General features: G+C 37.3%; 1 protein-coding gene across 6 annotated transcripts; it reads right to left on the reverse strand.

Annotated features, from left to right (window-relative positions):
* Nucleotides 1-563: 563 nt before the first annotated feature.
* rfwd3 (ring finger and WD repeat domain 3) lies at nt 564-17,077 on the reverse strand. 6 transcript variants are annotated; one of them, XM_079413921.1, is made up of 13 exons: nt 16,904-17,074; nt 15,605-15,796; nt 15,243-15,451; nt 14,313-14,386; nt 13,936-14,148; nt 13,324-13,415; nt 13,121-13,235; nt 11,401-11,620; nt 11,178-11,328; nt 9,846-10,022; nt 8,866-9,080; nt 1,487-1,704; nt 564-1,304 (listed from the first exon to the last, which is right to left on the reverse strand). In XM_079413921.1, the coding sequence occupies exons 2-13, from the start codon at nt 15,781-15,783 to the stop codon at nt 1,161-1,163; spliced, it is 2,007 nt and encodes a 668-aa protein (XP_079270047.1). In that variant the 5' UTR covers nt 15,784-15,796; nt 16,904-17,074; the 3' UTR covers nt 564-1,160. The 6 variants fall into 6 exon arrangements, with proteins under 6 accessions (XP_079270047.1, XP_079270050.1, XP_079270048.1 ...); XM_079413924.1 differs by having other exon boundaries at nt 771-1,304; nt 14,079-14,148; nt 16,904-17,072; XM_079413922.1 differs by having other exon boundaries at nt 896-1,304; nt 16,895-17,077.
* Nucleotides 17,078-17,611: the final 534 nt, after the last annotated feature.

The raw sequence follows: 17,611 nt of genomic DNA on the forward strand, positions 1-17,611 counted from the left end.
CATTTCAATTATTCTATCTTTTATAAAGAAAACGTATCTTGCAAAAAAAAAGAAAGAAAAGGGACTATGGCTCAATCCTTTGGGCTCAAGGGAGCATGCGCCCTCTGGAGGAAGACATTAATATTCTGCAGAAAACAGTTATTAGCTTGTTAACAGCACACTATTTTTATTTACATGACACAGCTTCAGAATTATGCATGTTGCATCTATTTACGTATGACCGTGGATTTCAATTACAGCACCTACCTTGCAAATAGGGCCTTATATATATATATGTGTGTGTGTGCTGTCACTAATTAATCGCATCCATAAGTTTTTGTTTACATAATGTGTATACTGTGTATATTTATTACGTATATATAAATACAAACACATGCCTGTATATATTTAAGAATATATATATATTTATATATTAAATATATGTATACATAAAATATAAGAATATGAATATATAAATATTTTCAAATATATAATGTGTGCGTATTTTTATATACATAATACATGCAATTATTTTAATATACTATGATTAATGGAAAAGGGAAAGTAAGGTGAGATCTGTTATAATAATGAAATATTGGCATTATTTACTTGTGGTAACCTGTTATTTGTAGTAAAAAAAAAAAACAATAACTCAATTTTAATTACCAATAATAACATATTTAGCCATGGCCCAAATTTTGCACACAACCCTGTTACAGCTGGCCCACTGCAGAGGAACATTTCTTAAATTTATGACACCTGAGAAATAACTTGATTTGGCTCAAATCCCTGCTAAGACAATATTCCTTATAACTTTATTAACTAAAGTCTAAGATCAAATTTTCTTTGCATTTTTCCTATTGATTTAATTGTGCCACTACTATACAGATGTTTTTAAGGTTTTCACAAACTGTGTCAATGTAGGCATTTGTTGTTTAATTACACAAACAAATAAAAAAATATACTTACATATATACAACGAAAACAGTGAACACTGATCACTCTTAAGACATTAAAAAAGCCCTGATTTTAAGGTCAGAAACAGAAAACTCTTTATAATGAACAGAAAATAAAATAAAGGATTTGGATTTAAAACAAACAAAAGCGTCAGCCGGCGTCTCAGTCCACCAGTATTTGGTTTCTGAAAAATGCTTATTCAGATTTTTGTTTGAATGTTAGTCTCACTCCCATTTATAGACCTTCAGCATCTTCTCGGTCAGAGAGGCCAGATAACTGCTCTGGTTGACCCCAAACGGACAGATGTCCAACACGGGGAGATCCGCAGGCATCTTCTGAAGCAGAGCACCAGTGCCGGCATCCCAGACCTGCAGACAGAACGGAGAAATCATAGTCAATATGTGCGCATAATTCAAACTGCTTACACAAGCATTAACCTTCATAAGCAATGTGTAACCAAATGAAACAAGATAGTGAATGAGAAACACGAGCACAGGGCTGGACTGGATGTGATGTGTGTGTAAGTGACTGGCTGAGGAGCGTTTCTCACCATGGTGGAGTTAGTGGCCTCGTCTCCAGCACACACCAGCGTGGCTCCCTCTCCGGCCGGACTCTTGAACACGGCGTTCTTGGTGAGCAGCTTGCAGGAGGATCCAGCGATGAAGGTCTGGACCGGAGAGCAGGAGCAGACGGGCCGCTGGCTGCTGTCTGTCTGAGGCGTCCGGCTGAGCTCCATTAAAACACAACGCAGAGACGGGTTTGCGCGACCTGGACGACATAAAACAGACATTAACGTCAATGCTTTTAAAAAGGAACCAAGACGCAATCAAATTAAAATAGGAATGCACATTCAAACAATATTAGTGATTTTTTTATGTAAAAAATTGATTAAACAACTGAAATTAGTGATTTTATGACTGCATTGGGCCATTATAATTTTATTTGTAAATATCTGTTTAAAGTCACAATGAAATATTAAAAAGTACAGCAAGGAAAAAGTAGTGGTGCAGAAAAAAAAAAAAAGTTTCAGAAGTAGGTTAAAAAAAATACTTAAAAAAAAAAAAGTTAAGTTTGATTAAGCATAAGAAGGTCTAAAATAAAATTAAATATATTTTAATATAAAAATATATATTTTAATAAAAACTTTTAATTTTTTTTATTATAGGGTCAATGACAAGAAATTCCCACATTTACATCACTGTATGTATAAATTGCATTTCATGTATTTTTAAAGAAATTATCTTATCTTATAAATAATTTCTCTAAAAATGTCTATATATAGAAATAAACAGTAGATTCACACTTAAAGCTAATAATATCAAAATGGCTATATGGGTGTTAGTTTAAATATTTATTGATGCTTTTCAACAAGAGATTTAAAAAAATAATAAAAAAATAAAAAAAATCGCTAAAAAAGAATGGTTTCGATATGCTTCACCGAATCTTACGAGACCACTTTTGTGATTTTTGGCCAAACTGTTCAGAAGTTATTAGCAACAATATTAATTTTTTACATCTGACCAGGGTGGTCAGGTGGTGCTGTGCTGAAACTACATAGGAAACCTCAGGTCATGGTTGTCATAACACCAACCACATTTGGTCTGAATAGCCTCATGTCCATTTTTGCGTGCTCTTCGCCAAATTCGTTTGCATTATTTGAGGACTAATCAACCTTAATTCCATTATATATATATATATATATATCTATATATATATAGATATATATAGATATATATATATATAGATATATATAGATATAGATAGATATATATAGATAGATAGATAGATAGATAGATAGATAGATAGATAGATAGATAGATAGATAGATAGATAGATAGATAGATAGATAGATAGATAGATAGATAGATAGATAGATAGATAGATAGATAGATAGATAGATAGATAGTCTGAAAATGATCTGGTTCAATTTTTGCAAAAATCAGACCAATGGTCTAGTTGTTTGAAAAACCAAAAAAGTATGGCGGTTCAAAGGTTATTAGCATCAATGGAAATGCAAATTTGAGCTGTTGGTGGCGCTACAGTGTTTGAGATAGAGACTCCACCTGCAGCCTGCAGATCGAGGCGGGGCTGCACGTGTCGCCCCGCCCACAATGCTTCTCATTGGTTAGTGGCAAAGTAATGTGGGGCGGGGCTGCACATCTCGTCCCACCTACAACTGTTCTCATTGGTTAGTGGCGTCAAGTCATTACGTCGATTCTAGCGGATAACTTATGTCTGCATAATTTTGAGATACTTTTTGATCTATAAACTGCAGTCATCTTTGTGTGTATATATATATATTGTGACATATCAACAGTTTATGAACCCAGGAGAGCATGACATTTTTTCCCTTGATCCTCTGCACGGCCAAACATTCAGTCAGGAAGAATACATGCTCATCTACAGGTTTTATAGTGCACTGTTCGGAGTTCAGAGATTGTACTCATGGGAAGTTCAGGTTCTGCCACACATTTCAGTTCTCTTGTATTGTTTTGTTTGCTGTAGTGCAGAAACATTGCACAAATCTTGTCTCCTGGGCCTTGGCATGAATACTGTGTCAACGATATTACGGTACCAATATTCATAAAAATTAATAACTGAAAAAGTAAAACAATTTCCAATGCTTTTTCAAAGTAGTTTGACAGTGTGCATGACAACATCAACTGGGCCTTCCACTACAACATCTCAGTGACAGCTGTGGTGTCTTTATCCTGATGGTAAGTTTATAAAGCTGATGTGTTGCTAGATGTTTATCCAGTATATGTATCTTAGCAAATGTATTTGTAATGTTTACCATTTCAGTATTCGCTGAGCTTTGTGACTGCAGGGGCCTTTGATTTTACAGGAGGTCAGTGAAATATGCAATGGCAAACCCCCATAATATTAAAATGTAACTGAGTATTTATGTTTATTTTAGCTTGATGTGCCTTGCATCAGAAGGTGGTGGTGTCTGCTGCTTTTGGAGAATTTCCCCTTGAGGTTTGTTTTCTTTTTCTTTTTTTTTTTATGGCTTGACAGTAAGTGTGTTAAAGTTTAAATTTGTGCAATGAAGCATGCATAAGGCCTCATGAGTATCAGAATCAGAATGAGCTTTATTGGCCAAGTATGTTTACACATACAAGGAATTTGTTGTAGTGACAGAAGCTCCACAGTGCAACAGAAAGACAGTAACAGGACAGGACACAGGTAATGAAACAAAATAACAGGAAATAGCCAATAACCAATGTACAAAGCAGCAAAAAAAATAAAAAATACACAATATATAATATAGGCGACTATGTATGTACAGGTGAAGTATGTGCAAATTAGAAATGAGAAAATAAAATAAGTGAGTGTGGTGAATGGATAATGTATTAGTTGTGTGTTCTACGTTTATTTATTGAGTGTTCATGAGATGTATTGACTGAGGGAAGAAACTGTTCCTGTGTCTGGTCGTTCTGGTGCTCAGAGCTCTGTAGCGTCGACCAGATGGTAACAGTTCAAAGAGGTTGTGTGCTGGATGTGAGGGGTCCAGAGTGATTTTACCAGCCCTTTTGCTCACTCTGGATAAGTACAGTTCTTGGAGAGTGGGGAGGGTTGTACCAATGATTCGCTCAGCAGTCCGGACTACCCTCCGTAGTCTTCTGAGGTCAGATTTGGTAGCTGAGCTGAACCAGACAGTTATTGAGGTGCAGAGGATGGATTCAATGATGGCAGAGTAGAACTGTTTCAGTAAGTCCTGTGGCAGGTTGAACTTCCTCAGCTGGCGAAGAAAGTACAGCCTCTGCTGGGCCTTCCTGACAATGGAGTCAATGTGAATATCCCACTTTAGGTCCTGAGAGATGGTGGTGCCCAAGAATCTGAATGACTCCACTGCAGTCACGGTGCTGTTCATGATGGTAAGTGGGGGGAGAGCAGGGGGGTTTCTCCTGAAGTCCACGATCATCTCCACAGTTTTGAGCGTGTTAAGCTCCAGGTTGTTGAGACTGCACCAGACAGCCAGCTCCTTAACCTCCTGTCTGTAAGCAGACTCGTCACCGTCCTGGATGAGGCCGATCAGTGTGGTGTCGTCTGCAAACTTCAGGAGCTTGACAGAGGGGTCTTTAGATGTGCAGTCGTTGGTGTAGAGGGAGAAGAGCAGTGGGGAGAGTACGCAGCCCTGAGGAGCTCCAGTGCTGATGGTTCGAGTGCTGGATGAGAATTTGCCAAGCTTTACTAACTGCTGTCTGTCTGTCAGGAAGCTGTTGATCCACTGGCAGACGGAGGTGGGGACGGAGAGCTGAGTTAGTTTATTTTGAAGGGTTTCCGGGATAATGGTGTTAAAAGCAGAGCTGAAGTCCACAAACAGGATCCTCACATAAGTCCCTGGTCTGTCCAGATGCTGCAGGATGAAGTGCAGTCCCATGTTGACTGCATCATCCACAGACCTGTTTGCTCTGTAGGCAAACTGCAGGGGGTCCAGTAAGGGTCCAGTGATGTCCTTCAGATGAGCCAGAACCAGTCTTTCGAATGATTTCATGGCTACAGACGTTAGTGCCACAGGTCTGTAGTCATTTAGTCCAGTAATTTTGTGTTTCTTTGGAACGGGGATGATGGTGGAGCGTTTGAAGCATGAGGGGACTTCACACAGCTCCAGTGATCTATTGAAGATCTGTGTGAAGATGGGGGCCAGCTGCTCAGCACAGATTTTTAGGCAGGCTGGTGACACACCATCTGGACCAGGTGCTTTCCTTCTTTTGTTTTTCCTGAAGACCTGGCACACATCGTCTTCGCTGATTTGAATTGTAGGTGTGGGGGAGAGAGGGGTTGCTGGAGGTGTGAATGGTTGTGTGGAGGGGTGTTCTGGGCGGGTGTGGGGTGATCGTTCAAAACGACAAAAGAACTCGTTTAAGTCGTCTGCCAGGTGTTGATTCTCCAGAGTGCTGGGGGGTGGTGTTTTGTAGCTGGTGATGTCCTTTAATCCAAGCCACACTGAAGCCGGATCGCTGGAAGAGAATTTGTTCCTGAGCTTGTCAGAATAATTCCTCTTTGCCACTCTGATCTCCTTTTCCAGTGTGTATTTGGCCTGTTTGTACAAGACTTTATCCCCCTTTCTGTGAGCATCTTCTTTGGCCTGACGGAGCTGTCTGAGTTTGGCAGTGAACCATGGTTTGTCATTGTTGTAGAATAGATGAGTCCTGGTAGGAATGCACATGTCCTCACAGAAACTGATATATGATGTTACAGTCTCTGTGAGCTCGTCCAGGTCATTTGCTGCAGCTTCAAAAACAGACCAATCAGTCAGGTCGAAACAGGCTTGTAAATCCCGCTCTGTTTCGTTAGTCCATCTTTTAACAGATCTTAATACAGGCTTCGCAGACTTAAGTTTCTGCCTGTAGGATGGAATAAGATGAACCAAACAGTGATCAGAGAGTCCTAAAGCTGCTCGTGGAACCGAGTGATATGCGTCCTTTATTGTTGTGTAACAGTGATCCAATATATTACTGTCTCTGGTGGGACATGTAACATGCTGTCTGTATTTTGGCAGTTCACGGGAGAGATTTGCTTTATTAAAGTCCCCGAGAATGATTAAAACAGAGTCCGGGTGTTGTTGTTCACTCTCTGTGATCAGATCAGCGAGTTTCTGTAGAGCTGTGCTCACGTGCGCTTGCGGTGGAATGTAAACACTCACGAGAATGAACGAGCAGAACTCCCGCGGCGAATAGAACGGCTTGCAGTTAATGAAGAGCGTTTCTAGATCTGAGCAGCACATCTTCTTTAAAACAGTTACATCTGTACACCACCTCTCATTGATGTAAAAGCATGTCCCGCCGCCGCGCGATTTCCCCGTTGATTCTGTGTCCCGATCTGCTCTTATCAGCTGGTAATTAGGCAGATGGATCGCGCTGTCCGGTATGTCGCCATTCAACCAGGTTTCCGTGAAACATAGAGCAGCAGAGTTAGAAAAGTCCTTGTTTGTCCGGGAGAGCAGAAGGAGTTCGTCCGTTTTGTTGGGTAGAGAGCGGAGATTCGCCAGATGGATGCTAGGCAACGCCGTTCTAAATCCGCGCTGACGAAGTTTCACGAGCGCGCCGGCTCTCTTTCCCCGTCTGCGCCTCCTGAAGCGTTTGACCAGAGCTACAGCTCCGCCAACTACAATGTCCAGCAAAACGTCCGAAAAATCAAAAACCGGTAGAAGATTTTGTGGTGTGTTCTGCCGAATGTTCAGTAGATCATCCCTGGTAAAGCTGATCTTATTTGAAAAACAAAAAACAGGAAAAACAAACAAAAACAATACAAACACCGAGGAGCAACGCACAATAGCTGCCATCAGCGGCGCCATTTTGTTGGTATAATGTTGGCTTTAAGTAATCTTGCTTCTTGCTTTTTCTAAAGCACTGGCATGGCTAACAGAATCTTAGATGTGCTTATGAAAGAGTTCTGTTTTGCGTGTGTTTTTGGATACAGGTGTTGTGTTGTGTAAAACCTTGTTCAAATCCTGCTCAGGTTTTTATGGTAATGGGAAGCGTGGTTACCTGAGAGGATGCTACGACAGCATAGAGGACCCAGACTGCTGTTTCATGTGCCAGTAAAGTGTATAAAGAAGGAAGGTTGAATGATTAAAGGAGATTAAGTAATAAAGGAAGAAAGTGTGTAAAGGATGTTCATGTTTAACCAGACATTTATATGTACAAAAACATGTGTTATATACAGATGTACAAATGTCACCTTTCTTTATCAGAATTAAACTGTTTCATACCTAAATAAACAAGGAAATAATTGTCTTGGCATGTTATTCATATACAAACAATGCTGGTATTTTTACCATAAGCTTTTCATTATCAAGTAAATCCATAAATTATTAATTTGGTAACAATATGGTTCATTAGTTAACATGAACTAATAATGAACTGCACTTATACAGTTAACTAACATGAACAAACAATAAACTACTGTATTTTCAATAACTAATGTAAACAAAGATGAGTAAATACAATAATTGTATTGCTCATGGTTATAGTTCATGTTAGTTAATACATTAATGTTTAATGAATCTTATTGTAAAGTGTTACCATTAATTTTAATAACATCTTAAGGCACGACACTTGCTGAGAATATTTAACTTTTATTTAAATGTTAATAATACATGTAACAGTAAAGCATATACTGAAATTAAAATAAAAAACGACCATAAATAACTTGTAAGTGGTAAATGACCAATACACATGAATAGAAATAACTTAAACTTAAGTTGTAAATAAACTACATTCGTTGACATTGCGACTGCAATGAAGTCAAAAGCAGTAATTAGATTCTTGCTTGGAAATGTACATAATGAAATGTTTTCCAAAGATTAACAAATTTACAATGTATTGTTTAATGCTATATAAATTTACCAGGTATAAGTAATTAACGGGTTCACGGGTTTGTTTTATATAATTATGTATTGCTACCAATTATGTTTCAACCGCATTTCCTGTTTACCGCGGCGTCGACGTCATTACTTTGCCACTAACCAATGAGAAGCATTGTGGGCGGGGCGACACGTGCAGCCCCGCCTCGATCTGCAGGCTGCAGCCGGGTGTACTCGTCCAAATTTGCAGTGCTTATTATTGAGACTATCCTCTATCTGTAGGCCAAATTTCGTAACTTTTTTGCAAGTGGTTCTTTAGGCTTCCATAGATCAGCAGAAGACCCTTCAGTGCTTGGCCCCTAATATTAATAATAATAATAGGAAGAAAGCTAACAGATACAATAGGTGCCTTCGCACTTTTGGTGCCTGGCTCCTAAATACTGGTGATTTTAAATGGAATAAATAAAAAGAAGCTGATAACATCTTGGTTTCTTTTTAAAACTGAATAAAACCAACAGAACAATATAACTCTATACAGCCAGCCATCATGTTACTTTTCAATGAAAAAACAAACAAATAATTACTACGATACTTAAATATGAGAGCTGGATATGTACCTGGTCTGTACGTGACGAGACAGTGTCTGCTGTCCGGCTCCACCTGTATATCTGTGCAGTTGCCGGACTCTAGAGGCAGGATATGAGGTGTGTATGTGGTTCCCTCCATGTGCTCCCAAAAACAGCCACCCTCCAGCGTGCCTGCGATCAGGCCGCCACACGGGAACATGCTGGAGGCGGCGCGCGGGATGTAGGACAGAGACACCACGGGACAGCTACAGTGAAGAAGCGGGACAGTATTACCAACAAACAAGGCAGACTGGAGCTCATGTTTGTATGGGACACAATCAACTAATATTTGAAGAGTTCATTTACAAAAACCGATAATAGCCACTTTAAAAAAAAAGAGCTGATTGCCGTGAGAGAGAGAGATGACTTGTGTGTAGCCTACCTGCTTGCAGCGTCTGCGCGTCTCTCTACAAACATCTAGGCTACTTCAAAAACAGCGATTTTATCACCTAGATGCTGGAGAATATAATGTAGCAATCTAGTATCTATCTTTTATTTTATTAATAAAAATCACGGGGAAGCGTTGACAACAAGTTTATGTGTGTGTGCAGCGCAATCTCTCTCTCTGTGTGTGTGTGTGTGTGTTGGTTAGTGTGCATCAATTAAAGCAGTGCATTAATACAGAACGGTGACTAAACTGACTTGGAACTACCTGTGTATTAAACGGTTATACTGCATCCCTGCCAGCCAATCAGAATCCAGTATTCAGACAGACCATGGAATAAACTTTTAATATATAACAAAAACATATTTTCAATGAACTTTAATTTTGTAAGTTACCTGTATTTAAATGATTATTACTTAATCAAAACAACCCAACTGCAGTTTGATTGACGTTACTTGGAATGCACATAAAAAAAAAAAAAAAAAAACATGATTTCTGACAATAAATAAAAAAGGAGTTATTGCAAAGGAATTCTTCATTTACAGCATGCTACAGTTTGACCAAAGACGACAGAGTTGAAAGCGACCTGGAGCGCAGCGGCGCCAGCTCCTGAACGTGAGTGCTGGTGTCCCGCGTGTCGTACACCAGCACAGAGCCGCTGGCGAGACCGGCGTAGATGTAGTTGTTGTTATCATGGCACCAGGAGCAGCTCCACACAGGTCTGCCCGTGTTGTAGGCCTGGACCACCGTGTTCGTCATCAGACTGTGAACAAAACATCAACATGGAGCAACTCAGAGTAGTAGTAGTATATTTTTATTCAATGCCATGTCAGCGTCTTAGGCTATTTTTCGTGGAGCAAAGCAACTCAGAAGAGTCTCAACATGCTGATGAAAAATTAGCATTGGTTTTTGGTGAAAAAAAATAATGATAACAATAATCTGGGATTTGCGTTCAAGCATTTTTCCAACTAAAACCTGTTTCCAAATTTCCCTTATTATGAGTTTCTGAGTAGTAAAATCAGAATCTTCCATGCCACCCAGAAACAATATTCATATCTCACAATTCTGTATTAAAAGTAATCCAATAAAAAGGAGTATACAACAAAATAATCCAGGACGGCTGCACGCAAAAACAAGATGATTCTTACCAACTGCTTCTTTTTAGTGAATAAAATAACTATTGTCTTGTCTGATTTTGGTTTTTAATAAATTGTTCAAAAAGACAAGTTACTGGTTTTAATCAGTTTGTCCTTTATAATTTACAGCATTAAAGAGAGAGAACAGACATCATAACTGATTCATTTGATTATTGATCATAATCCAAATTAAACAGAATCAAACCTAGAGCTTCTGAATCAGAATCAAATCAGGAAACCGATTCTAAAGGTTGATGGATACTGGATTTTGACCATCATTGAGATATAATTTTGAATTAGACTTTCTGTATATTTTCTTTTTAATTTTGAGTAAAATATTAGTAATTTTGTTGCGTTATGGTATGTAAACCTTTTATTAGTTTATGCGTTTAATATTGTATAGTTTTTATATTTTTTTTATTAATTATTTAAATTAATTGTAGGTATTTTAGCAGTAAATAAAAATGAGGTGCTGCATTTATTTCATTTTATTTCAAGTAACATTTTTTTTGTTATGGATTTAGTTTTACTTTTACTTTAATAACCCTGCTGATAACAATAACTGCAAGAATACCTGGCCAATAATTTATTAATTGGTCAAAAAAAAATTAAAACCAGTAAAAAAAAAAAAAGAAACTCAATGAAAATTAGTGCTGAAATTATATGAAAAATAGCATTAAATTATTTTTAATTTTATTGACACGAAATATAAATATCATGAAGTCTTTTTCTTGTTGTTAAATGGCACGTTACAGTATAGGAGAAAAGCATCGGTCTCTCACCTGGTGAGTTTGATAGTGTTGTCGAGGGCCGCAGAGAGCAGAAGGCTGTCCTGGTGTCGGCTGAAGGCCAGACCTCTGATCTGTTTGGAGTGGATGGGAACATACTGACTAGGTTTGAGAGTCGCAGTGCTGATCTTTTTCACACCGAAGCCTGAGGGAGCAACAATCAATCAATCAATGCTTATATAAGGAAAAAAAATCAATCAGGAGCTCAGATTCCTACCTGGCACCAAGGTTGCTTGTGGAGAAGGCTGAGACGCCAGCAGGCAGCCGAGAGGCTCGCAGTAGGACAGAACCCTACTGCCCCCCGTCTGAGACACCAGCACAGCCTTAGAGAAGACATAATGTCCCCCGCTGGACGAGTCCTGCCTCTGGGACGACGGGAGAGACGCTCCCTGAGAGGAGCCGCCGAACGCCGCCTGAGCTTTCCACCTCCTCAACTCCTACAGAACAAACAGAGAAAACAGCAGCAAGGATGCTTTACTTCCACTAGAGACATCATCATGAACTGGTTTTCTTTAAAATACAAATCTTGTGTAATCCCAGGCTATCTCTAATCAGAAGCACGTTTAAAACTGGAATATAATTTAATTCACACGTGTTTCATAAACACATAATACTTTCTGGATTACAATCTGGCATCAAAATGATACATTTAATTATTCAGCTGCTGTGAGAAAAGACTATAAACGATCCTCCCCTGCAGGATCCTCACAAGCGATAGCCTACTAGCCGGGACAACTTCTTTATGTTTACAGACGTGATGTAATGACGCAGTGTCATGCTCATGCTCAAACACTGGCTGGTTATGTACTTGCTCAAATATTGATTTCGGATCATTATTAACCAAAAAAGTTACAGACTGCAGCTTTAAATCGTTGGGTTTTTGGACCCCATTAACTTTCACTTTATGGAAAGTTTTTTTTATTCCCTCTCTCTCTAGAAATATTTTCATTTTGGGGTGAACTTTCAAATATGCTTACATAATAATTCATTTTTAAACACTTACCAAAACTGTAATACACCCATTTGTCATTCTGCTTTCCAAAGACTGGTCAAAAAACATTATTTCTCAATTAAACAAGAATTATTCTTTTGAAAACTCAAATTTGAAACAGTAAATCTACATAAATACAAAATTGATATACAAAATATCAATATTTTTGTAAAAAAAAATTTTTTATTTCAATTATATCAATATGTTTTAGTTAACTGTATTTCCTGGAATGCAGCAAGACATTTGTTTTGGAATATCTGAATCATGCTGAGACTTAAGTCAAAGTTACGTTATGTAATTAATGTCAAGCACGTAAAACATGCATAAAGATCAACATACATTTGAATTTTGGTGAAAAAAAAAAAAGGTTTGCGAGCCAACTATAAGTCACTATAGTTCATGTTCGTTTTATACTTATATTGTTTATTCATATTCTCAATACCATTAAATTTAAATGGAATGAAGGGAACTACAACACGTTTATATTTACTACATTTATAAACATTATTTTTAATTTACATTATTTCTGAAAGTAATAGTAAAACTCACATATACACTAGCTATGTTTCCATCCACCTATTTTTATGAGCATTTTAGAATATCGCATTAAAAAAGAAAAAGCTGAATGGAAACACTGAGATGTAAAAAAGTGCATAAAAAAACTTATGCGCACAACTGAGTAGGATACTCAGTGATAGTATACTCTTCTTAGTGATATTTACTGCCAGTTTATCAGGAAGTGATGATTTTGTTCTCTTTGACTCACTGGATGCTTTATTCGCAAATGTTTTATGCGATATTCCAAAAATATAAAATAGCCTTTATATTTAAGAAAGAGAGTCTCTTATAAAAATATTTGGGGGTCCTTGGCATCAAAATGCTTGAAAAGCTCTGCTCCAGATAACTAGTACCATTACCAAGAGTTTCTCCTGAAAAAGACACACACCTCGACCTCTTTGCGCAGTCGCACGTTTTCATCGACCATGAGCTGCATCTGCTGACGACACTGAGCGACTTCCAGCTGCTCCATTCTCCGGGACCCCTGCTCCAGCTCTAAACGACTGCACACGATCATAAAACAATCAGCACACGCGTGGAAAAATATATAAATAAAACAGCAGAACAAATAATAAACTCTCATTTAAGCACCTCTTCAGTCGCACTTCCTCTGCGTTGTCCAGAGCTTTCAGTTTCCGTGCATAAAGAAAGATGATATGACCACGTTTGGCTGCTTTATTGCACTGAGGAGACACAAAATCGTCTTATTGATGGATTACATGACAAATATTCTTATAAAATTAAAATACATTTAATTCTGTTTTTTTTAAAAGGAGTATCACACGTCTACAATATTTGATAAATTGCACTTCACAGAAGAATGTTTTGCAATATACTTACATTAAATATGAAATATAAATACATTAAAACAATATAGTAAAAAAATACACTGTGTATTTGTACATACATAATAAATATACAGCACACACACATATACCTATTATGTAAACAAAAACTTTTATTTTGGATGCTATTAAATCGTGATTAATCGTTTAACAGCACTATTAAAAATATATAATTATATATATATTATAATTATTTAAAATGAATATATCTGCATTTATGAATTGTGATCCACTCACTATTTACAGAACTTAAAAAACTAAAAAAAGTGTCAAATGTAATTTTAAATAACTCAATGAAGCAGATAATCAGGCCTTTAATTCTAGCAAAATGTTCATTCACTGAAACTGTGAAACCCACCTGTGGACATTTATTTCCTCCGCTGGTCAACCAGCGGGAAATACAAATATAGCCAAAGAGGTGACCACAGCGAAGAGCGGCCAAGCGGTGGTCACCTGCCGTGGTCCAGGGCTCAAAACAGATGGAGCAGGTCTCTCCCTCACCTTCATCTGCTTCGGTCTCTCCGGCGGGACTCGCAGCAGCTGTGACGGGATCCTCCGACTCCGAGACAGGCTAGGAAGAGACAAATGACAGTGAAGTCAACGAGAACTGGCATTCACAATCCAACTATAGTGATGTGATGCAGAATGATAGAGAATCATAGTTTTAATGATTTCATATTTATTATAAAAGCACAACAGTTGAAGACAAACGATCAATATGAAACGATCAGTCACCTCAGTCTCTCGTTGCGACTCGTCCGGTTGAGCAGCTGCTCTCGTCTCTTCAGCCTCTGTAGAAACACTGGACCCTGAATTACACAAAAACCATATGGCTTCATTTCATATGCAAAGAAGACAGCCAATCATACCAAAGGGCATTTAAATACAGGAGTCTTAAAGATACAGTAGTAAAGTTTAATTCTAAGGATCAAAAAAGGAGTGGAAAATATGGCAAAAAAAAAAAAAGATTTTCATTATCAGTAGTTTGATCTCCCATTTTATTGTTCATTTTGTAACTGTAAATTATTTGTGCATCCACAGTTTTTATTTTTCCATAAAGGATTAAAAAAAAACAGAAAGAAAAGTTTCCAAAAGCTTTTTTCCTAATAAAAATATTTTTTATTCTTTAGCTGATGCAAAATATTATAATCTCTTTTTTTTTGATGATATTAGATATTGTGATTTATTTATATATTAAATTATATTACATATTTAAATATATTTAGACAAATTAAAAACTATTATAAAACCTAAAATGTACAATTTTAGACCTCATAATATTATAATGCATGAAAATGTATATTCAATTTGAAATATACTAAAGATTACATTTAAAACAGCTGATAATAATGAGAGCTGGGTGACAGCAAAGGTGCTTTAAATAATAATAAAAAAACATTAAATAAAATAAAATATTCAATTTCAGCCAAATTAAATCAGATATCAATTATTATGGTGAATGAAAATAATACTGCTACAATTGATATGTTTATGATATATTACCCATCCAATGTTATATATTTAGTAGCTAAGATTATGATGCCAATTTATATTATCAATACTGATACCAGCAATTCTAGTAGTAAATTGTTATAAAGAGCTTAACAATTAAATTATTTGAAAGATAACTGGGAAAATATACATCTGGCCTAAAACTGTTATGACCTGTAGCGCTGGATTCATCAGACGTCGCCACATTCGCAGCAGCAGCGGTGCGGCTGGAGCTGGGTTCAGGATCCAGCGGTGGTGGATTTACACGAGGAACTGAACGCTGTGCATCCTGGGAGCCGCTCAGCCGCTCTGCCAGATTCTCTACGATGAGCTCCCGGAGTCTGCGAATCCTCCCTTCATGTGTGGAGAACTGCGAATGTGACCTTGGAAGACAGGAAGGAAATCAGAAAGATCGAGTCATACAGTGACTCCATACCGTTGTTGCAGGAAAAAGTAAGTGAACCCTTTGTATTCACTTTTAACTTGGACAAATTATGCACAGGTCAGATTTTATGAGCATTAACCCATTCTCTTACCCAATTTGGCCTATATGTCTCCTCCTGACCACCCGACGGGCTGAAAGTCTGGGTCGCTCAGATGGGCCTTGAACCTGCATGGGAACATCCTCTTCCTCTGTGCTGCTTCCAGATTCAGAGACTACAATCACACTGGGCTCACTGGATACTGGAGCTACTTCCATCTCCATATCCTCCATCTTCAACTATATTCTGCAGGAGACACAACAAGAAAGAATTAAGGACTGAAACAGGATTGTTATCATTAACTAAAACTAAAATTAAAGCCATAGTTCACACAAAAATAAAAATTCTGTCATGATTTATTACAAACCTGTCTGTGTTGACGGCAGCCATTGACTTCAACAGTATAGAAAAAAAGACACCATGGAAGTCAATGGCTACCATTAACTGTTTGGTTACCAACATCCTTCAAAATTTCAATGGAAGAAATTAAGAAATTGAAGAAAGTCAAGTCAAAGTTTTGGAACAACCTGAAAGTGAACAAATCCTGACAGAATTCTCATTATGGGGTGAACTATCCCTTTAAAACAAAACTAATGTGTTACCTGAAATAAACGTTAACAGAAACGAAAGAAAATATAAAAATCTAAATAAATAAACAATAAAACAAACACCAGAAACAACAAATTGGTAAAACTTTAACTAATATTAAAATAAGCAGAAAACATAATAAAAACATTGAAAATATTAACTAAAATAGTACATCAACAATACTAAAATAACTGGTCTGACACACTTCTACCAGCCTCGTCCTGAATTCAGATAACGTTTTTATGCAACACTAGTGGCATCTTTACACACCAAATAGATTTATAAAGTAATGATACACACGGCTTATATTTCCTCTTTGTGGCAAGCATGTCACTTTGTACCATAAAAAGATGGTTTATGGCCCGTGTGTAACATTTAAACCATATTTTAAAATGAAAACTTTGTCCTTGCTGACTTTTGTATTTTCATAAAACACAATAGATTACATCCGGGTCTCTCATCCATACTATTCCTCAGGTTTAGGGCGCACTGCTCATCTAAGTACGGATAGTATGCGAACTACACTAGTTTGCGAAACGTCCTGCTAGATTACTTGTTGTTAAAGTCTTAAACATTAAATTACACTACATCAATAAAGATCAGGGTGATCTTAAAGTAAACATTAATTAGTTCTTTAATAAACTAAATTTATAGATTTCGCTAAAAAATAAATAAAATAACCACAGACACAATGACCATAAACATGTTGCTAATATTGCTAACTACAGCCCACCAAAAACAAAAAATAACACTGACAATATTTACCAAGCAGAGCGACCGGGTTGTTTGATGAATTTCTTCCTCATGTCCTCAAAAACTAGATTTTGCTGCGATTTCAAATGATTACAAAAACCCGTTAAATTTGAGATAAAATTTGAGCAGAATCCGCTGCTGCTGCAAACACAACCGCCAACGTGAAGCCCCGCCCACGCCCACTCTGCGCGTTTTGCTCTTTGATTGGACAACAGCTTTTAGACTCGTTTCCGGGAGTCGGTTCTTTTGAATCGTTCATTTCTAAGAACAATTTCAAGCGGGTTGCGTAAATTGTTTGGACTCTTTACTTATCTAACAACTCTGTTGTTAATTTTTAAAATTAATATTTCCGTAATGCATGGCGTTAGAAGATTTATTGTATTATTTAATTTTATTCTTTGCACGAAAAATGACATATAATTGTTTTGAAAACGAATCAGACTCGAATCAAATCTGAAATCTGTATCAATACCCAGTCCTTGGAAACAAAGTAAATCTTGCCATTTTGTTGTACGCTTCATCTGTTATAGCCGCTAAAGTTTTGCATTTTCACGCTTTACATGTTACCCTTGCGAGATATCATCAAGAAAGTCATTGTTAGCTTTCGCTGTTACCCAGCTCTATATTTCTTCGCGACCCGATGAAACTTACCAAGTTACCAACTGTATCCAGAGATCAGACGGTGGATCAGCATCTAGAGATGACCTCTACAGCCCTGAA

Source organism: Barbus barbus (genome assembly GCF_936440315.1).
Source record: "Barbus barbus genome assembly, chromosome: 50".
Lineage (NCBI taxonomy): Eukaryota > Metazoa > Chordata > Actinopteri > Cypriniformes > Cyprinidae > Barbus > Barbus barbus.